At 44.7% G+C, this 22,796-nt stretch overlaps 1 protein-coding gene across 3 annotated transcripts; it reads left to right on the forward strand.

The window, feature by feature from the left end:
• Positions 1-1,011: 1,011 nt before the first annotated feature.
• Positions 1,012-20,934, forward strand: MCM10 (minichromosome maintenance 10 replication initiation factor). Of its 3 annotated transcripts, none has more exons than XM_032687250.1 (20): positions 1,012-1,065; positions 1,891-1,943; positions 2,720-3,040; positions 3,824-3,928; positions 4,520-4,654; positions 4,864-5,038; positions 5,757-5,922; positions 6,646-6,813; positions 8,457-8,573; positions 9,595-9,794; positions 10,725-10,825; positions 11,849-11,950; positions 12,065-12,182; positions 13,104-13,335; positions 14,200-14,359; positions 15,020-15,138; positions 16,009-16,122; positions 17,185-17,330; positions 17,544-17,586; positions 17,962-20,934. In XM_032687250.1, the coding sequence occupies exons 2-20, from the start codon at positions 1,937-1,939 to the stop codon at positions 18,043-18,045; spliced, it is 2,613 nt and encodes an 870-aa protein (XP_032543141.1). In that variant the 5' UTR covers positions 1,012-1,065; positions 1,891-1,936; the 3' UTR covers positions 18,046-20,934. The 3 variants fall into 3 exon arrangements, with proteins under 3 accessions (XP_032543141.1, XP_032543144.1, XP_032543142.1); XM_032687253.1 differs by lacking the exon at positions 1,012-1,065 and adding an exon at positions 1,148-1,167; XM_032687251.1 differs by lacking the exon at positions 1,012-1,065 and adding an exon at positions 1,183-1,357.
• Positions 20,935-22,796: the final 1,862 nt, after the last annotated feature.

Here is a 22,796-nt window from a genome sequence, read left to right on the forward strand (position 1 = left end):
CTTCAAACCAAGAAAGTCTAATGTGACACATGCCAGATGACAACTATTCAGCAGAGCATCTCAGCTGCTCAGTGAAGCATCTCTCCCTGTTGTCTGCTGAAACTTCTTGATTCCTTCACCTACCGTGGAATTTCTGTCCTTAATTCATCTTTCCTACCCCAGTACATGGATGCTGCTGGCCTTTGAATACCACCGATATGCTCTCTTTGAACATCATCCTGCAGAGTGGATTTAGTGCAAAAGCCTTGGGATCTGAGCTCAAATCCGTATGGTTTGGGGGCAGTTTTGGGGTGATTTCATAGTAACATTAAGGTCAGAAAAATCCTTCAAGATCATTGAGTTCAATCTTTGACTCAACACCACCTTGTCGACTAAACCATAAGTGCCACATCCAGTTGTTTCTTGAATGCTTCCAGGAATGGTGACTCCACCACCTCCCTGGGCAGCCCACTCCAATGTTTGACCACCCTTTCAGTGAAGAAATTCATCCTAAAGTGAAGAAATTCTTCCTGAAGTGAAGATATTCTTTCTGAATTCTTTCTAAGTGATGCATGGAGTGAGGGACTAGAGCAATGAGTTTGTACATACTCCAAAATATTATTTTTTACAGAATTGTAGTCATACCAAAGAAATAGTGAACCAGACTACAAAATCCTACCCACTGCACATGACAATAACGGGAACTGAATTTACTACTTTAACACAAGGGCTGACGTTATTTAGGTTATCTAGGTGAGGATGGTGACTGCTGTGACCCTTCCCTGAGGCCACTCTGCCCGGACACGGGCAGCTCTTTGCGGCTGAGCGGGCTCACCTAGAGCCAAGGGCAGTGTATGGACTCTGTATAAAGCTGACGTCACTCGCCGTGTGACGTCACACGTGTGACGCCACACAGCTCATCCTCACCTTGGAGCACCCTCGCCCTCCCCTCCGCCCGCCCACAACCAAGATGGCGCCGGGCGCCGCCGCCTCTGCCAGTACCAGGGATGGCGCGGGCGCGCATGCGCAAGAGGGGGGGCGTGGCCGGGTTGGAATTTTGGCGGGTGCTGAGGAGCGCGCGCGGCGGTGAGCGGGGATGTGTGAGGGGATCGGGGGCAAAGGGAACGATCCTGGGGGGATGGATCCTACCGTCAGGGGTCGGGGAGCCGCGGGGAAGCTCGGGAGGAGGTCGGGGTTCCTTTGGGTGCGGGGGCGGCCGAGCGGGGAGAGAGGAACCGCGAGGGAAAAGGCGCGGGATCCGCGGGGATCGCTGGCCGTGTTCGTGCGAGTCCCGGAGTTTTGTTCCCTGCTGGAAATGAATATCTATCAAAAACGGAGTTTTACGGGCAGAACAAAAGTCTCTGCGGCAGGAAGACCCGTAAGCATGGTTAGAATCTGAGTCGTCCACCCTCACAAAGTGGATTTCCCATCTCTTCTCATCGAAACCTCCCTCGGCCATTTATGTCCTCCTGGGATGATTTGGTTTTTTATGGACACTTGTCCATGGAATGGAGGAGCTGTGAGGAATGTAGAATATAACACTTTTAAGAATAATAACTGTTAAAAATTTTAATAACTAGTTAAATGCTAATTGCGTTATGGTACAAGACTGGTGAGGTGGAAATGGTTATTACTGTGGGAAAGTGGTTGGCATTTCTTAAATTCTGTGTCTGTCATGGACTTTTTTCTAAAAGTAGTGCCCTTATGCTGCAGTGAGTTCAGCATGCATCGGACTTTACATGTAGAACATGTGCATGAGGGTCTTAAATTTAGTGGACTCCTCATCTGCAGCTGTAAACAAAACCAAGCTGGTGGTTTGAAAATCCTCAAAGAAGGATCTTGAACACAATATGTATTTCTAGATAAGCCGTATATGCTTTAACAGTATCACTTTTGTTCTCCCCATAACAGAGAATACTTTTCCCTGGGGGACTCTTGAAGAAATCCCAGTGAAATCATGGACGGTAAGGGAGAAAGTGCTCCTTTACTTTCAGTAGGAAACTTCTTTTCTGATCAGTATGTTAGTTAATAAGTTGAAGTGTTCAGAAAACTTGGTAAACCTTTTAGCAAAAGGCATTACATTGCACTGACTTCATTTGCAGAGGCCTTTGAACCTTCCTTGTTGTCCCTTTCTCATGAGGCTGCTCCGAGCCTTCTCTGGTTTCCTGCTTTCCTCATCAGCAAAGGCTAGATCAGTTTCTTGATTTGCTTAAAATTTCAGTTCTGTCTGTCCCATTGCTCTCTCTGTACTTGATGGTCTTTTTCCCGTTATTCATCCATTTGGTCCATATTTCTTTGTTCTCTATGTTCTTCCATGAGCTAGCTATATCTGAGAATATACTTTATTGCCTACCTTTCCTCTTCCCTTTCTGTTGGCAAAAGCCACCTGGGTGTCTGTTGGCTACACCTTTACAGGTTCCAGTTCTTTTTAACAGTACTGTACAAGTAGCTGCATAGGAGGAAAAACTGGTGTTGAGTTTCAGTTTTCTGCTGACTGCCCAGGCTGTATCACAGGATGAGTGTCTGCAACCACATTTTCACCTGACCTGACAGCAGGAAGCTACTTTGTCTTCCTTTAACCAAAGCTGGAGTGGTTTTTAAAAATGCTGCTCTCAGCTTACTGCTCTGATTTAGTTTTGGTTGTCATTAGCTTGTAGTTAGCGTGTCTGGGATCCTTTTATTCCTTGGCAGCTTTCCTCTAACTGGGTGGGAATAACTCTGTGTTTAATTTTTGCCTTAGCTGATGATGACTTGGATATGTTGGCCTCCCTCCTGGAAGAAAGTGAAGCAACTGAGGAGAGGAATTCTCCTGAGGAGGAGGATGCCCCAGAGGATGAGGGGGGAGAGCCAGATGAATACGATGAGCTGTTTGATGCAGAAGATGATGCGTCCTACACCGAGGAGGTCAGTGCTGAGGACAGCATGATTGATGAGCAGAAGGAGAACCTGGCTGCACTGTTTGGAGATGTAGATGACCTGCTGGAAGAGGAGGAGTTAGAGGAAGCTGCCCCCAGTTCAGCTCCCAGTCAGGCAAAGGAGAAAACCAATGAAGAACTGCAAGGTTTGATCAGCATCTGTGATCTGTTTTGTTGGATATATTGTCTCTAAAGGGCTAATGGGCAGAAGACAGTGCCTGCTGCTTCTTAGGATGATGCCCAGAGGGGGAATACAGAAAGTTCTTGTGACAGCTTCTCAGTCCAATTTTCAGTGCTCAATTGCCAAACTCCCCAAACCTGTTCTCCCAAAATAAAGACAGAGGACTTAAGTAAGCCAGGGAGACTAACCTAGTTCTGGTAAGCAGGATAGGGAAGATTGCCTGTGTACCTGTGCCTTGTCTGATGAAGAGCAATGTTGCTTCAGTCTTCAGGGCTGTCATCCTGACATCTTTGACAAACACAGCAGTCCCTTCCCCCTCAGGGCTTATTGGTAGGACATTCTGCCATACCAGTCAGTGTGGAAGCAGAGCTGGCCACTGAGCTTTCCTGTGTCCAGGAAAGCCATGTATTTGATTATATTGGGAGTATTTTTTTATGCTAAGGAGTGCAACCATCAGCCATTAAATTGTCTTATGCTTGGTAGGAAAGTTTTATGCAACATGGCAAGGAACATACCACAATCAAGTAAAATATTTATATGAGAGGAGCCAGCTCCAGGCTATGTGGAAAAGTTTCCCTTCACTGTGAGCTGTGTAGTATCAAGTAAATTTGTATTGTGACTTGAGTCTTTGTGTTTTAAGTTCCCATGATGTAGTAAAACTGCCAAACTTCCAGGGATCTCATAAATCCCTCTTTGCACTGGCTTCCTGCTGTCTTCATTATTATCCTTTTTCTTCTTTCTTTCCTAGCTGAGCTGAGAAAATTGCAAGAACAGATGAAGACGTTACAGGAGCAGTTGCAGAAGACTGCAATTGGGCAACAGTCCAGTTCAGGCCCTGAGAAGAAAACCCCTGGTAATGAGACTAATTAAATGGATTTATGATTTGTTGGCTTACCAACATGCAATTTTTAGGCAGAACTCCAAATAATTCTGAAGTGGGACATTGAGCAGCAAGGAGGAATGTTGGTCTGATGTATTACCACCCAGGTTGTTTCCTGCAGCTAGAGACTAAATCAGTTTTGGTGTCTGCACCGTGGATTAATTCTGCATTGGACAGCTTTCATGACTAAGTGCTCCAGGCTCTTCTGGAAGTGTCCTTTTTTATTGGCAGATGTTGGTACACCTGGTAAATACAGCTGTGTTTTGTTGCTATAACATGTTGGTTATAGTAATGAAACTACATGGGAAAATTGCAAAGCTTGGGGATATTTCTGCTTTCCACATCTTTGAGGTTGCAGTGACATCCAAAGTTTTAGGTTGTCACAGGGAAGAGTCATTTGGACTTTTCCATCCATGTTACATTTCAGATGTTGACAACTTAGCTGAAGGGTTTCCATGTGGGACCCTGCCTTGGACTTGTTATTCAAGAATTACAGAGTTTGGAGCAATTTTTAGAGTCTGAATCCAGATCCTGAGAACTCAGTTTTTTTGTTTTCTTGGCCAGGTAAATCTTCCTGTCTACCCTTAAAGGAAAGGAAAGTTCAGAAGGTGCAGGAATCACCATGTTTCTCGGCCCAGCTGGGCAATCCTTTGCCACCAGCCAAGCGAGGACTCCAGAAATCAAAAGTATCCTCAGCAGGTACCATTCTCAGTCTGCCTTTCACTGGAGCACTCCAGCCTTCTGTCCAAAGCTTCTAGTTCCCAGCAATGGTGTGAATGTATCCAGGATAGTTTAACAGTGTTCAGTGCACCAGTAGTGTTCTGATCACAGCAGCACAGAGCTTGTTACAGTTAATTATTGTATTCTTTCTAATGGGTGCTATGCCTTTTTTTTTTTTTCTGCTGAAGAGAACAAGACTCCTCCTCCACGGCAAGTCCTCAGCCTGGCATTCCAGCCTCTCCAGTCTGCCACAGGGAACACACCCAGTAAGGTGGTCAGAGAGAAGACTTCTCATGTGCCTACATCCTCCAGTGCAACAGCTCAGCCAGTGTCTGTGGAAACCTTCTCAGGACTGAGATTAAGGTCAGCAGCGCAGCTCCGAGCTCTGTCTGGGCTCAACCCCTCCAGTAATAGGAGAGAAAAAGCAATGTACGTGGTTTAACCATGTCAGATTAGTCACTTGTCACTAGGGGATGTAACACAAAGCCACAGCACTGGCTGGTTGATCAGTAATTAGGCAACATTGACTTTTGGCTTAGTACCATGTTTCTGGTTTCACCTTTACTCTTTTCTAACAAAAAAGCTATAATTTCATTAGCTCTGCCTTCCCTGGGATATCCTCAGTGCTGGAGCAGTGGGCATGTGCAAAGCCCAACTGTGCTCCAGTTGAGCAGGTTTTTGCTCCACAAGGAGAACCCTCAGGAGCCACTTGCCATCCCCATACTCAGTGTGGCCACAAGAGGACTCTGAATCCTCACGGTGTCTCTCCTCACCAGAACCCATGCTGGATTCCCAGCTCAGTCAGCCATACTTGGTCATTCCTGAAATGAGCGGAGTTAGTACAGGCTCTGGGCTGACTTGCAGTGCAGCTATTTAGACAAAAAACAGCCTGATCAGTAACTTTCTGATATTTGTACAGTGCTCTGAACAAGGGGTTTTTGTTTCAAGTGACCTCATGGTGAAGTAAGGCACAGAGGCATTTTGCAGCAAGATGTAGTCTCCTAAGGAGAACACTGGATGGTTCCTATTGTCCATTTATGCCAATGGATGTGCTCTCTTTACATGCTTTCGCTTGATGTAGAAAACCCCGGGTGTCTTCAGCTGAAATGGACAGGAAGATGGCCAATAGGAAGCTCATCCGACTGTCCCAGCTGAAGAGCAAACTTGCTGCAGAAAATCTGGAGGAAATAGACTGGGTAACATTTGGAGTCATAGTGAAGAAGGTCACTCCTCAGAGTGCAAATAATGTAAGTAACTTCGCTGTATCTCTTGTCCAATTCAAGTGAAATGCTTGGTAGTCTTTCCTGAGAAACTAATTAGGTGTTCAACCTAATCAGCCAACTCTGTGTAGTTAGTGAAAAGCTGCTGTATTAAAGATCTTGGCTCGTCTGGTTTCATGGAGTAATGCTGCTTTTAGTCCTAAGGGTAAGTCCTTAACTTTTCTGGTGCAACTGCCCCAGACAGTAGCATTGGCTCATGTAACCATCCATCTTGACTATGTTCATCCTCTGCTATATGTTGAATTCCAGTGTGGAAAAAGGGACTGTGGCTCTCAGGCTTTCTCAACAACCTCTTGTTTCAAATGTGCCAACACATTCCATTCTCATAATTTCCCTATGTGGTGTACATGTCCTATAGAAAGTCATTGTTGAAACTGATCTGGATATGCCTCAGTTTTGTCTGTTCAGTGCTCTTTATTCAGCAAGCAAGTGTGCTATCCAGCTTTAATATCAGAAAGATTGGTGGTAGCAGTAATATTGTGCTGTTTTGGCCTTGAAGAATCCCAGAATTGGCAGTATGGCATAGCTGGAGATTCTCTAACCTTTACTAGGCTTACAAATTGTGCTTTTCTAAATCAGGAAAACCTTGGAGGGGGGAAATCAGAATAACTCTTTTAAAGCAACAGCAAGAGGGGATGCAGTCAGTGTCCCTGTACCAAGGGCTGAAAGGAAAGGGGACGTCTGTTCCAGGGTAGAACCTTCAGTATCTGGCGGCTGAACGACCTGCAGGATCTCAGTCAGTGTGTCTCGCTCTTCCTGTTCGGTGAAGTCCACAAGGAGCACTGGAAAACAGACCAAGGCACAGTCATTGGGCTGCTCAATGCCAACCCTATGAAACCTAAAGAAGGCTCAGACGAGGTGAGAGGATTTTTCACTTCCCCATCAGCTGTAGATAAAAACCCATAGCTGAACCTTTTCATATCTGGCTGAGATTTAGCTTTATAACACATGTTTGAAATTGCATCAGTCTGCCCAACAGTTTGAATTGCATTCAGGGAGTTGCATGGTGTGTATTTGCTCCTGGAAGACTGAACTTCAAGAAGTCCTGTTAAGCATCTAAACCCAGAGTTTATTCCAGTGTTTAATCTCCTGTCTATAGCAGTTGGCTCTTCCACAAATGTGGGGAGTGTATGTTCATTTCATTTCAGTTTATTTAGCTACTTCAGTGCAGCACCTATTTCAGCCTAGAGGTCTCTCAAAGCTGAAAAAGGTGGAGAAACTCATTTCTCTCTTCTAATTAAAGCATGAGATGTGATTGCAAAATCTGAACTAAGAAGAAGCAATGTTTGATTTATTAAACAAATAATGTATTATGTAAGTGCATGTCAGTTGTTACATAGTAGTTCACTTGTTTAATTGATTATTTATAAATGCAGAACGTGACTAATTACCTTTCTGTACGTATCAAAACATTTAAGGTGGCTTGATTTTGCTAATAAGTTAATATATTTTTAATACCATATTAATTGCACTGGAATGGAAACCGTTTCCACTAACTTCTTTCAAGGGGAATTTCAGTCTAGTAGTTGATCATGTAGTGTTTTGCATTTTAAATTCTCCAAATAGAAAAATTAAGGATCTCATTAATTGTCTATTAAGCTACATAATTGCTTAAATTAGCATGAATAAGCAGTAGAAAGTCCTGTTGGTGAGCAGAAAGGCACACCAGATTTCATGGAAGGGCTGCATTTATCAAAAATGGCTCTGCTTAGCTAAAATGTTCACATATAGAACTACATTAAAACTGACTTCTCAAAGTGTTTCTTGGCTACAGACACAATTCCTGGTATCTTTGGTTGTGTGAAGCAGACATTCTTCTTGCACAGGAGTCAGTTTTGATGGAACCTAGACTTATGGAGAGGGACAGAGAGCTCTAGTACAGCTCTTGCTCCCATCCACTGCTTGATATGAGTGCCATCATGGCATCAGAGCCAAGTGGCTCTGCAGGGCCATTTACAGCACAACTAGATCTACCTTTGCTGGTCCTTGGTTTCCTGAGGCACTGAGCATAGAAATCCAATATCTTTAATCTCTTTATGAGAAATTCCCTTTTCTTCTTTTTAACTGAGCCTTTTCTCAGTCTGAATAGGACACATGGCTTTCTTAAACTAGGCCTGCATTTTAAAACTGCATTGTTAATATCAGAGGTACCAAATTAGACCAGAGCCAAACCAGTAACATCTGGAATCATGGAATGGCCTGGGTTGAAAAGGACCTTAAAGATCACCTAGTTCCAACTCCCCTGCTCTCAGCAGGGAACCTTCCATGAGACCAGGTTAATCAGAGCCCCATCCAACCTGACCTTGAACACTTCCAGGGATGGAACATCCACCACTTCTCTGGATAATCTGTGCCAGTGCCTCACCACCCTCACAGTAAAGAAATTTCTCCTAATATCCAATCTAAACCCACTCTCTTTCAGTCTGAAGCCATTCCCCCATGTCCTGTCCAGAGAGAAGCCCATCCAGTCCTCCTCAAGGCATGTTCTGATTTCTTTCTAGGTGTGTTTGTCTGTGGATCATCCCCAGAAGATCCTGCTCATGGGGGAAGCTCTGGACATGGGCACCTGCAAAGCCAGGAAGAAGAATGGTGATCCTTGTGCCCAGATTGTGAACCTGGTCTGTATCTCAGTAGTCAGGACATCCTTAAGCTGTTGGTGAAAATCTAGCTGCTCATTTTGTACTGATGCTCTGACTTTTTGGCTTGTTTCTGGATCTTGGCTAACTAAAGTGGGTGGAGAAAGTGAGAAATGAAACCCAGAGAAGCTGCTTCTGTGCTGTCACTGAGCAGCAGCAGGGGAGTTCCCTAAGGCAGGTGCTGCAGTGAAAGGACCTATGACTGCCACACCCTTTCACTCTCCTTTGCTTCAGTGTACTGGACTAGAAAACTCATCCAAGGTAAAACAGCAGGAGATTTTTCTTGGGAATGGCTGTTTTTTGGGATAGTTTTAACCCAATGAGTTCCCTGGTCCAGTGTGCCTGCAAGCTGTCAGAATAATTATACCTGAATGTGGGGCACTGGAGATGAGAGGAAAAGGTATTGGGATCCTTTTCTTAGGACAGTACTGACTTGTACTAGTTTAAAGGACTTGTGGATTATGTCACTTCATGGCTATGGTGATGCTGTGATGCCTGAAAGGGAGCCTGTCTAAGTCAGAAGAGTTATAATTAATAGGGTGGTACTTAAAAGGAGGAGAAAAAATGAAGGAATGAAGAACTGGGGAAGAGCTCAAAGTGTGTGGAGTGTGAGAAAGACAAATACAGAAGGTACTTGTAGCAAAACAAGGTTGTGATTGCAGACCCACTCCAGAAGGTGGCTATGCATACAGTACATAAAATTGTGTATAGTTCAGAGTCAAGAATACAGAATCTGGGAAAGAGGTGTGTGAGTTGACTTCAGCCAAGGAGTAGCCTTAAAATTCCTAGATGCACAGGGTTGTTTCCAGTGATTAGTATAGGCAATTGTAGCTTTGTTTATCATTGCTGGAATGTGGCCATATGTCAGCTTAGGTGGTCAGATGATGCTGGAGTACTACAGATCCTTTGGTTTAGCCACGGAAGGACGCTTTAGTGGGTGAGAGGAATGAAGTAAATTGTAGTAGCTGGTGTTCTGTAACAGGCTTCTCCCATTTCTTTCCAGAATGACTGTGAATATTGTCAGTACCACATACAAACCCAGTACAAGAAGCTCAGCTCGAAGCGGGCGGATCTGCAGTCCACCTTCTCTGGCGGCCGCATTCCCAAAAGAGTCGGTCGGAAAAATCCCACGTTGAAGGAGAGACTGTGTCAGGATGGGTTTTACTACGGAGGAGTCTCTTCAGCAGCATATGCAGCCTCAGTGTAAGATAAACCACTTATTTGTCTTGCTTTTGAACAGAATTTCCCTCCCAAGGGAGCCTGAAGCTATCTCTAGGGGGGTCTATTTAGTTAGAGAACACTTTGCCTTAACTGCATTCACCAAATAGGAATAAGTGCCCCACATTGCAAGTAATCCTGGCCCCATGGGGTAACAGAGCTGCTGTTTGATAGGAAAATTCTAAGTCATTGCTAAGATGTGGTAAAGAGTGTTCCTACCTCTAAATTAATACTGTGATGAAGCCAGGCAGCATTGGGTTTCAGTAGATGAAATTAGTTTTATCATGAGATCCCAAGCATTTGAGTCTCCCAGAGGAGTATTTTTCAGTGTAACTGTATTTTGTTATGGCTCAGTGCATTTAATCCCAGACACAGTGTATTCTGCATTTCCTCCTCTCTTCCTTGGCTGAAATAGTAGAGTGTCACTGTGTGTTAATAAAGAGACAGGAGTGACCAAGATCAGTATGCATCCCCCATGGAGGGGCCAGGTCCTTTATCCAAATCCCCTGAAGACAGGTGTGGAAAGATGAGTCACAGCTGGATCAAGCCCTGTGCTTGGACACAGCTTTTGTTCCCTTATCACTGCCCTCTGATACCTCTGGTGTGTCTCTACAGAAATGAAGCAATTCCAACCTCCTTTCCATCCCTGCAGCTAACTGTGAGCAAAGCTTAGGTATGATCTATGTTTAGTTTTCTCTCAATGCATAGGAAATACATATTTCAACACAGAGAGAAATGGGAGATCCTAACCACTGTGCTGGAATTTGGATTTAGGTCCACATCCTTTCAAAGACAGACAGATGACACTTCAGGGTGGCTGGAGTTTTGTTGAAGCACTGGGCTAGAATTCAGGCTCCTGTCCTTGCTCTAAGCATGGGAAAACTCTGATGTTCTGGTTTTGTTTCCTCTTTCCAGTGCAGCAGCTGCAGTGCCTAAAAGGAAGATTCAAACCACTCTTTCCAACCTGGTCGTGAGAGGAGCTGATGCAATTGTCCGGGAAACCAAGCAGAAAATTGGTACCCACTTCCCCATGTAGTCTCTTCACCCTTTAGATATTTCCAGCTTAACGTGTAGATGTGTCCCAGGACCTGCTAGTCACTGAATGAACCTGGCAGTCAGTTTGCTGCAGAGATAGCTCTTTGCTGGCTGCTTTCTCAGTTGATCAAAACCCCTCTTCCCTCCTGAGATCACAGCTGCAGGGCAAATGTAACTAAGCAACTGTGTAGCTCCATGGATCTTTTTTCATCAGTGCCCACGAATTAAGTCCCCTGTTCTGTCTTTGGACAGTGACAGAAGATCTTTGCCAGATAAATGGGAATTGGAAGTTTTAAGAACTTTGAACTAGAGGATTTATTTTATTTGATTAAAATAAATTACTTCTGTCAACCTTGAAAGCTTCCAAGGAATACCAAGTATAAATCAGTCTGGTCTGCAATGCAGGGGAGAAACCACCCTGTTTCTAGTCCTTTTCTTTTGTGATCTTCAAAGCATGTTCCTTCCATAGCCTTTGGGATGTCACCGGTCTTCTCTGCCTCTGTTTTGTTTCTGTAAAGCACTTAATATTATACCCTCTTCATGCTCACTGGAGAGCAGGTGACAGATTATTTAAACTGTGTTCTAGGTGCCACTTAGACATCTTATTTACATCTTGCAGTTCCATCAGTTGCCTCCATTTCAGGCAATATAATGTATGTCCGTAGCAGCTTTCAGCAGCTCTTAATTCTCCAGGGATAAGGTGTGGAGTATTCAGGACTTTCAGGCATTCCAAAAATGGGAACAGTGGGAGTAATACAGCCAAGGCTGATGAGAAACTGACTGATGAAATTGCTGACAGCGTAGAAATGTCTTTGTGATGTGCTTTGTGAAGGCAAGGCCTTGGGCAACTAAATATAATGTTGAAGTGGGCTTTGCTTTGGGAAATGCTCACTCAGGTGACCCACAGGGGTTTCTTCCACCCTAGATGACTCTACATCTCTAAAGCCAGGCCTGCTTCCCTTTCTGGCTCCAAGTCTGTTGTATTTCTGCCCCTTCCACTCCAGGTGCAGCAAAGAGACCCATGCAATGTTCTGAGGAATTCAAGGAACTGCTGGCACAGCCAACTTTTGGAGCACGAAACCTCTGCAAACACTGGACCAAAGCAGGTATTGTCCTTTAGCCTAAAGGAAAACCCACTCGTGAAATCACTCTACACCCTCTGAACAAACATTAGTGGCTTTTTATTTTGGTTTGTTGTTTTGTTGGGGTTTTTTTCCCAGATGCTGAAAAGAAGCAAGGGGCCAGTTTCCAGTCTATCTCTGCTTCAGCACTGCTCAAGCAACAGAAACAGAAATTGCTGGAGGCCAGAAAAAAGCGATCTGAAGAGATTCAGAGGCGGTAAGGCTTTAACAGGAAAGGTTCTGTTGTTGTAACCCTAAGTATAACAGTGTTTTAATAGAAACTTCATTTAAATAGAAATACCCTAGTATTCAGTGGAGAACCAAATGTTCCAGCACAGTACCCAGCAGCTGGAAGGCATGATGGGAAGAGGCTGATTAGAGTAAGAAACTGGAATCAGGAGTCCTGGTTCTGTTCATTGCTGGCTTGCAAGGGTCTTCTGAACCTTAAGATTTGCCAAGTGCTTTGTGCATATGTTGTTAACAAACCTAAGAAGAACCTCAGAAGAGCCATCCTGGATGAGGCTGGGATTGATGCAGCCAAGTAGCCTCAAAAGGCTCAACAGGAGCCGAAACAGAACCCAAAGGAGAATAATAGGTGCAATCATGGTGATATTTCCCCCATATATTCTTCTAGCCTACAACAGTGAGTGAGTATTTCGAGGACTTTACAAGCTGAAGGTGATGTCTATTACAATAGTTCTGAAGGAATTTTTTTCCCTATGAACCTGTTCAACCTCCATTGTGACCTACATAAACACTTATGTGGCTCCTGGGACAGCTTCCATCAATCTCCTGCTTAACTAGCTGTTCTGTAATAAAGCCCATTTTTCCAAGTGCTTTCACTTCCCATGTCCCAGCTTTGTTTGATGCCTCTCTCTCTGATTTTAGTTTTGGAAGCAATTGGTCATTCACTCATTCTGGTGGCTTCTTCAAGTCACTCTTGATTTCAGCAACCCAGTGAGTTCTTTACCAGCCTTGTTTTCCTCTCCTGAATGCCTAAATTGTTGTATGTTTCTTTTAGCAATAAAAGGCCAATTAGTGAAAAATCACAGTCTGCATCTCCTCCTATTTGTTTCTTAAACCTTTCTGTCTCTTTGACTTGTGTCCCTAATTGAATAAATTGTTCTTGTCTTACAAGGTTTCTCCAGAGCACAGGTAAAGCCAGCAGTCCTGCTGTCCCGTCCTCCTCCAGACAGACTTCCCTCCATTCCCCAGTGGCTGGGGCAGAGTTTCCCAAAGATGCAAAAATGTCCACTCCTCAGAGGCCCAGGCTGGGCACTGGCTTCTCAGAAGGAGAAGATATCCTCTTCTTTGACAGGTCTCCACCTCCTCCAAGACCAAAGCTGGACAGCTTGGCTGAAGCCAAAAAGGTACCAGCTCTTTGGATCTTTTAAGTATTAAGAAGGAGAGCTTAAGGGAAATTTGGTTTGTGGTAGTAGAGGAGTCTTTGGTCACATATGGGCCAGCTCAGTTCTGATGGTAGTGAAGCTTATGATTTTGGGATCACACTGGCCTATATTCCAGCACACAGGAAACCTGTGGTTCCTGATAGTGCCAAAGTCCATGCTACCATCTTGCCTTTAGTCAATCCCTTAAGGCAAGGGATTTGTGTTGAAAATCCCTGGAGTGCTAAACTCTGCCTGTTTGCTCTTTGGCATTGCTAGAGTAGTGTACTGTGGGTGTTTTCCAGGTAAGCAACAGTGAACTAAACTGGTTTAGCTATGTTGTGCCATGAGTTTGGATAATTTTGGTTTCTAGCCAGAACAGACTGCATCTTTCCTTGGCAAAACTCTGCTCACAAGTTTGTCAAAAAAACCTTTGTCTTCCAGCAAGAAGGAAGGAGTTTTAGCATTCTGGGAACATGAAAAGGAATAGTTGTATGCAATTTCCTGTTTGTTCCAAATTATTGTCAATTTGTGTAGAAATCTCAAGTGGTTTGATTTCTCTGGAAATTGTGAAGCAGGTAAAGCACAGCTACAGAGATACCAGGCCTGATAACACCCATGGAGGAGTGATTTTATGGTTTGGGAAGTCATGAGATGTTGGGTGATGTGGTGAATTAGATGTACAGCAGAGCTGGGAGTTTTATTGGGCCTCTCTCCAGCCAGCTCCATGCTCAGACTGCTGGATTTTGTCTCCTCAGTTTTGACAGCCTTCCTCTGCTACTTCTGGGAGTAGGAACCCGGGAGCCAGACAGGTGACCAACACTTTCCTTGCTCTTTCCTGTTTTCCAGCTGGCTGCAATCCATCGACTGCGAGCAAAAGGACAGATTCTGGCTAAAACAGACCCAAACAGTGTCAAGAGGAAACGGGCTGATGCTGATGGTATCCTAGAAATTGTCGAAAGAGTTGAGAAAAATGTTGCTCAGCCACAGGGTGCAGAAGCAGAGAATGGTATGTAATGTTAGCTTTGAGAACAGAAATAATATGCTTCTGTCCTTCTGAACAGAGCTGTAGTTGCTGGGTTAAGGACTTAATTGCTGTGCTAAAGAGGGGCCAAGTTAGGTCTGTTTGAAACTTCAGGGGTTTGTTGCAAAGACTAAACAATCTCTGACCGCGTGGAGAGAGTGTGAGATGTAATCTGTGGTAGCTCCCTGTCCTCACCTCTATTCCCTTCTGGCACCTGACCATCTGCAATGCATGGCTGACATAACCAAGGAAAACCAAGAAATAATCCCACCTTGGAAAGTATCTGAATTTTCTGTGGGAACTTCAGTTTGCCTGCTGGTGATTTACTGTGTGATCTTGGATGAATTGCTTAATTCCTTTTAAAGCTTCTCCATCAGTCAGCGAGGCAACACTGCTTGCTCTCCTGGGATTAACATGAAAATTCCTGGTACAGTGCTTTGAGAGAAGATGCAACATTGTTTAAAAAAATGCTTTTATTTTTTTGAAACCATATTTGAACTTGGCTTCATGTTCCTGAACTACAAAAGGCTGCTGTTTGAGCTGAACATCTGCCTGAGAGACCTGAGACCTCCAAAAACTCCTGCAGAGATCATGCTTAGAAATCACAACCTTGTTTTGTAGGACTGAGCCTTTTTGTCTCCCTAGATCTGGATGAGCTGGAGCCTGCCCAAAAGAAACGGCGTGAGCAGCTGGCCTATCTGGAGTCAGAAGAGTTCCAGAAAATCCTGAGTGCCAAGTCCAAGTACACAGATGTCCTGAAAGAGGTATGGCCTCAGTCCAGCCATGACTGAGGGCACAGAACTAGGGAGCTGACTGGACTCCTCATAGTGATTTCAGCAACAAACATGTCAGAGGCACCAGATCCTCCCAGTGAGCAGGGTCAGGTGTCTCTGAGCACACAGGGCACAATGCCTGCAAGTCAGCACTATTGCCATAGCCATAATAAGGCCAAGTTGCCACCAGGGTTTGTTTTTTTTTCCTGTGTTTGAAAGAGTCAGTGAAGTTTCCTGATTAGTGGTGATCAAAGAAATCGTTCTGCTTTAAAACAGAATTAGTCACATGCCTATTTTGTCCCTCATTTCTTGACATCTTGGCCCCATAAAGCCATCTGCCACCTTCCTGTGTGACTCATGTCAGTCGTGGAGCCTGTGAAATGCCAGTAATTGCCCTGAGGAGCTCAGAGGTTGGGTGTCTCCCACTGGAGTATTTGCTGAGCATGTTCCCAGGGATACAGCACCTCCAGTGCCACAGACTCTTGTGTTGGACATGTATTGGTATGAAGTCATAGTTGTTTTAAGGCCTTCTGAGGAGCAATATTTTGGCTAAGAACCGGTTCCATTCATTACATCTGCCTACCTGCCCTCTCTCTGCACTGTCCTCATGGGCATGTCCTTATTTCTGTACTTTATGCTGTTGTTAAACCTGCCCACTCGTACATCTCAGAGTGGCTCATTGCAGTGTTGGTGTAGCATGTTTATAGTATGGATTATTTGAAGCAAGAGAGATTTGGTGTTTCTCTGCTCCCAGACTGCAATCTACTTCAAGCAGGCCTGGTAATAATTTGCCCTAAGGCCATTTATGGAGTGGCTTCTCCCATCTTTGTCTCCTCACAACCCTCTTTTTGTGCCCCCCAGGCTGAGGCTGAACTGCAGGAGCAATACTTTCAGCCACTGGTGAAAAAGGAAGAGCTGGAAGAGAAGATGAGGAACATCAAAGCAGTGAAATGTCGAGTTGTGACGTGTAAAACGGTGAGGGAAGGGGAGCCAGGGTAACAGCAGTGGAGTGGAGCATGGATGGTATAAAATGATGCTGGATATCCTGCAGACTCCCATCTGTCACTCTCTTGGCTGTGGTCCAGCACAGGGATCAGATGGAGACAGTTTTGTTCCTTATGCCTGTTGCTGAGAGCAGCACTGGCTGAGACATGGCAAGGCAGACTTAAGTGCTGTGCTGAACATCTCAGCTTGGTGTTTATGGCAGTGGGTTCCTTGGGCATTGGTGTCCTGAAAATATTTCTCAGTTTCTTCCATGAAGTGCTTCATACCAGGACACTCAGTTCCCCATATTACACAACAAAATAAGCAAAGCGACTTGAAAACATTATCAGTGGGTGGGAATCCTCTACCTGCATTTCCAGGGACTTTGCCATCAGGAAGGGGAGGGGAGCTTTGTGACTCTCCCACTGAGAGAAAGTGTGCTGAGAGAAAGGGAATTGTTGTCTCCCATTCCTGGAGTTTCAGCCCCTGCTGAACTTTCCCTTTTGCTGCCTTCTTTATCAGTTTGGGGCTGCACAGAGGGCCACTGTGTGCCCCATAAGGTGCTGGGAGCAGGGCCACAGGGTGGTGGCAAAAGAAGGATGGCATTAAAAGGAGCAGTGACAAAGCCTGGGGTAGTGACCAGTGACAGGACCCGAGGGAATGGCCTGAAGCTGTGTCAGGGGAGGTTTAGGTTGGATATTAGAAAAAGGTTCTTCCCCCAGAGGGTGATTGGGCACTGGAACAGGCTCCCCAGGGCAGTGGTCACAGCACCAAGCTTGACAGAGTTCAAGAAGTGTTTGGATGATATTCTCAGGCACATGGTGTGACTCTTGGGGATGGTCCAGTGCAGGGCCAAGAGTTGGACTTGATGATCCTTGTGGGTCCCTTCCAACTCAGGATATTCTGTGATCCTGTGAAAGGTCTGACTGGTGGGCTCCTCAGGATGGGAGAAGACAGGGATGCTTCCCTCTGAACATTCAGCTGTTGCTGGCCCACAGAACAGGTCTCACACTGGTGAAGCACTCACAGCTCTCTCTCTCTCCTCTCTGACAGTGTAATTACACCTATTTCAAGCCTCTGGAGACGTGTGTGCAGGAAAAGCACGACTACTGCTGGCATGATGCCATCAAGCGATTTTTCAAATGTCCTTGTGGAAGCAGAGCTATTTCCCTTGACAGGCTCCCAAAAAAGCACTGCAGGTAAGAAAGAAGCCTCATGAAACAGTGACTGGGACTTTTGTACCGTCCATTCACAAATAACACGTTGTGAGTCACGTAACCATGTCCTAAACCAGAGACATTAGCCCTTGTGCTAGGCAGCGTGGGCAGGGTGTGGGGCGAGTTTTGTGCTCCCTCATACTGTGCAGCAAACACACACCACAGTGGTCCTCACCTTCCATCTTCATCTTTCAGTACCTGTGGCCTCTACAAGTGGGAGCGAGATGGGATGTTAAAGGTGAGTGTGAGCAGCAGTTCCTGAGCACCTCAGCACTCTGGCTGCTCCCCTTGGTACTCTTGTCTCCCGCTTTGCTTCCCTGCCCTTATGAGCTTCTGGCAAAGCCAAGCAGCTCTGCATTTTGTCAGGGACACGCAGGGACCTGCAGGCTGTGTTTTAGGGGACTTCCTCCTCTTGCTTTCTGTTCTCAAAGCTTTGTTTCGTTTAACCAGGGAATTTGCTTTTGAACAAAGTTGTAAGAATTCAAAATGTCAAGGTCCCTAGAGTGTCTGTCAATATTTAATCAGATTATTTAGCCCTACCACAACTTCTGTCAGAGAAGTGTTTGGGAGACATCTATGCTTAACTTCTTTTCTCCATGATTCATGTTTCCAGGAGAAAAAAGGTCCGAAGATTGGTGGAGAAACACTTTTACCAAGAGGAGAGGAACAACCAAAATTTCTCAATAGTCTTAAGTGACCTGGAGTTGATTTTTTTTTTTTCACAACTTAAGGATGGATTTCTGTACCTGAAACACACATTTATACTGGACTGCCAAGAGGATTCAGGTTTTAGGGATGTATGAGGAGGAGAATCAATTCTTGATGAAAAGGACATCTGAAAGATGTCCACCAGGCCACTGCATGGATATTGAGCTTTGGTCTTTTTTAAATTGACTGAATAAGGCTGCATGTGAAATGCACATTCGTGCCTGTTCTTTCCAACTAACAAAATAAGAGTGACCTCACTAGACTTTTATGTGACGAATCATCATGAACTGGAGGGACAGTAGATTCTTTAAGCACTTGTGAAATTAGTACTGTGATGTGATGCAATTAGTGCTAAATGCCAGCCTGTCAGGTTTTTCAGCTCTTGACCTAAAAGGGGTGTGAGAGGATTGTAGGCACAGGCCATTGTCTATTGGCTTAAAAATTACTCACTTTGAACCCCTAGGAACAGAAACAGTTTCCAAGTTTTTCCTTGGCTTACGTGTTACAAACCCCTTCCATGGCTCTGGCATTGCAAGCCAGTGGTGTGTACAGTGCAGACTCAGGAGCTCCCTGTCCCACAGTCTATGTCATGTTCCCAGCATCATCCACACTACAGCACTTCTAGGGCTACAGACCTGCAACTCCCACTTCGAAAAGCATTTTAATGAATGTGGGACCACTTTGTGAGTGGTTTTAAACAGCTGAGTGATTACATTTAAAAGCTTTTACCCATTTTCTGGCATTTTAAATGGGGGCAGTGGCTGTTGCAGACCAAGCAGGACAAGATCTCCCTCCAAGGGGTGGCTCCTGAGAAGGGCTGTCTCCATACAGGTGTTTTTCTGAAAGCACATCTCTCTAGGGGTGCCTGGGGCATTTGACCAGCTTTTCCTGGACCTGAGCCTTCTGCTGTCCCTAGCCCAGGCCCAGCAGGATCACAGGACATTTTTAACTGCCTAAAACCACTAGAACCTCAGTGATTTGATCAAAGTGCCACCAACAGTCCCAGTGGCCTTGTCAGTGCCTCTTGTTTGCTTGCACAGGGGCTGGGAGAGAAATAATTTGCTTCATTTGAAGAGAAATAAGTGCATTTGAAGCAACTGGACAGATTCACCTCAGCATTGTGCAGCCCTCATCTCTTACTGGTGCTTTTACTGGGCAGCTTGGCCTATTGCATTGGTTTCAGTCTTGTGTCGGTACCATTTGATGGGTGGGGTGACACTGGTAGGTGACTAAATATGTCACTGTCCCCCGTGGATTCCTCATCCAGAATAAATAGAGTGCACAATAAAACACTCCCTGGGTCGGTATGGTGTCATCACTCTGAGGAGGAGGATGAGTTGCTTCATCAACATCTTCGTTTGCCCACGAGCTCAGTGCCGAATCGCCAAGAGGAGCTGGTTTGTGACTCCAGCTGCCACAGTTTTCTTGGGAGTTTCGAACCTGGAGCCCACAAAACCATCAATTCCACATCAATATCAGCCTTTAGTTGGCAAGTTGAAAGCTTCGGACTTTTTCCAGTTCCTGTCCTTTGGGCCAGTGGAAAAGGGATTCTACAGAAATTAAATTGTCAAAGGTGGGGTAATGGTTTATCTTCATTAATGCCCCCAGGACTGGGATGTGTAGCAGAGGTATGTGGGAGTGAAAGCAATACTGAGTTCATGCTTGTATGCAAAAACAGGGTGAAGAAACCAAGGCCCATTGCTTTGCTTAAAACCCAGCAGTAAACAAAGAGTGGGGGAGACTGATGGGTTGGATTTTATGTGCCTCACTATTTTTTTTATACACTTTTCCTGTGCCAGAGATTACACTGCTACGCCGATTCCTGAGCACTTGGCTCTTAACAATGTGGAAGCCAAGAGAAGGACTGGAATCAGGACGGTCACAGAGTGAGGAGATGAAGAGAGGCTGGCAGGTGGTTTGCACAAAGCTGTCTCCAAAATGGGTTTGGCATTGCCATATCTGTGAGCAAAGGCTGTAATAAAGAGTCAGGAAGTGTCTGCTAGGATTTAAAAGTAGAAAAAATAGCCTCAGCTCACAACAAGGAGATTGATGTTAATGTTGGCCAAAACCATGGTAACTGCGCTGAAATACGGTGCTAAGGAAGTACCTACCAGCTCCTGGGACTCATTAGCATTTCCTGATGATTTTTGGAGAATGTAATGATTGGAAAGCCAAACTCCCCCAGGGCTGGAAGGCTTCAGGAGAGGGTGTCCAGCCCTGCACACCATCCCAGCATCCCAGAGCACTGAGCTGAACTACAGCAGGAAGTCCTGGAATAAAGAAGAGTCATCTCTGAACAGCTCCCCAGTCCTGCAAACCACAGCCATGCACTCATGGGCAGAATTTCTGAGCCATAGAAACAACACAGTGCAAAACCAAACATGGTTTTGCCCTAATTTAATTTTTATTTCAAAAATAAAAATAAAATCCACGTCTTCATCAGCTGTACCAATGACTTCCATGTGAGCTCTGATTCACTGGTTTATTTTGCATCAAAAAAGGATGTCAGAAACTTTAAAAACATAACCATGCATAGATTTTTTTATATTACTATTAATTTCAGCTAACTATAATAATTATGAGTATATTAAGATTATTAGTAACCTTTCATTAATAGAGCATCAGCCAAAAAGTATATCAAGAGAGAGACTAGAAAAAATAATCAAGAAGCAATGCACAAACTCTCATAATAACTTTTCTTTGATTACCTAAACTAACTGCAGCAATCTGATTTTGTAGGTCAGGTGTTCTTGGAAGTCCATCAGCTGTTAAGCCTCGCTGCAACTATTTTGTATTAGAATAAAATGCTTTTGTAATGCAGCATTTGGGCAAGTTCTTTACACAGAGGGCAAATAGCACATAAATCTGACTCCTCAGAAGCTGATGCTCAGGCACGTTTTCCATCCTAGTCTTTAGAGGTCACTTTAAAAATTCATTCTTTGTCTTTGCACAGGACAGACAACACTAAATGAAATAAAAATTCTAACACATAAAACCCCACTTGTCATAAACCAAATGCTCGTTGGATTGATGTGGTGTACAGAGGTGACACCACAGATCAATACTTCCCTGGAAGTGTTCAAGGCCAGGTTGGATGGGGCTTGGAGCAACCTGGTCTAGTTGAAGTTGTCTGCCCATGGCAGGGGGTTGGAACCAGATGATCTTTAAGGCCCCTTCCAACCCAAACCATTCTCTAAACAATGCCCTCCTATTCCTGCAATTGCACTTATAGTCACCTGAAGAGCTGCTGGCACAAGCTTGCCCTGCCTGGGTTGATTTCCACTGGAAGATACCAAGGCATGTGGATGAAAGAAATTTTGGCAGTTCGGAGGTGGGAAAGGTGATGAGCAGAGCTGGAGGAGGGACTTGCAGAGCTCCTTGGCTGCTTCCCAGAGATCTGAAGGGGTTGCCTGGGGAGCAAGGGCACTTCTCCAGCACAGGCAGGCAGCAAGAAGCCTTATCAGCAAAAAAGCCAAAAATGCTTGTGAGTTACAATAAGGTCGTGAATTAAGATTAGCACAAGGTCTGGAGCAGAAGTCATATTTTTCTTGTCCAAATTCAATTACTTCTTTCTCCAGCTGCTCTTGGATCATGTCCTTAACATCAGTGTAGTAGCCCTCTGAGCTGTGAGGCAATTGGGCATCACTCACTGCCCCTTTACACTGCCCCTATCATTACAAATGATTGCTGGAAAAAAACCTCCTGCATCCCAGATCGTGGGCACCCCACCCTCCCTCACAGGTCCTGTCAGCAAGTTCCTTCCTCCTTTCCAAGCACTCCTGCTCTCCTGACAGTGTTCCCTTGGAGCAATACCCTTCCTGGAGAAATTCCCTTGCTGACATGCTTTTGCCAGACAGCTCAGAGCAGAAAACAGCTCCAGTCTCAGCTCTGCTGCACCACAAAAGGGTATAAAAAGTCAAATCTACTTAGAAAAAAACGTAATGTAGTTAATTAAACTTTCTTTCCCCCTCCAGTTTCTCTTGCATGAAGTACGACTTTGATCTACAGCACTGGAAGCCAAAGCCAGGATTCTAAAATCCTTCCTCTGGCATCTGTCCAAGCGTCTTCATATCAAAGCGCTGAGTGTGCAACTGCTGTCAGCAAGGTCAGGAGTCAGACTAAATCTGACATTTCTGAACTGTTAGTCTGGAAAATAGCACATAAATTCTAAGCAAAGAATCTTCTCTGTGTTTATTGTCTTTTACCAAGCTCCAGAAGGCCCTTGTTTTCAACACATGTGAAACGTCAAGGCCAAAAAAAAAAAAAAAAGGTGTCGTAAACATTGAGGCTGCAGGTGCAGAAGGACAAATAAGCAGCTGGGTGTCTAATTTTTACATGTTCCTTTTTTAAACTCGGTTTTATGAAGAAAAAAAAAAAAGGCAAGGCATGGTTAACATGGTGCAGAGACCTAAACTGCAGAAACATTAAATTAGAATACTTTGGATGTAACATGCTGTTACATACAACAGCACTTCAATTTAGGTATTTAGGTACATGCATGCACCTCCAACGTGTGAATCCAAATATCTGCTGCAAACCAAATTACAAGAAACATATCTTACCAAGCCAGGGCTAACCTAAACCACACTAATACCATAATAACTTAATATATTTTCAGAATTGTTTCTAATTCAATTCAATTCAAGCAACTTTTGTAAGAGGGTAAGTGCTGCTACAGTTAAATACACAGTGACCCAGGCATGTTAACAGCTTCTGCATCTCCCTCCCCCTGGAGCTCTG

The sequence above is a fragment of the Chiroxiphia lanceolata genome, chromosome 5 (genome assembly GCF_009829145.1).
Source record: "Chiroxiphia lanceolata isolate bChiLan1 chromosome 5, bChiLan1.pri, whole genome shotgun sequence".
Taxonomy (NCBI): Eukaryota; Metazoa; Chordata; class Aves; order Passeriformes; family Pipridae; genus Chiroxiphia; species Chiroxiphia lanceolata.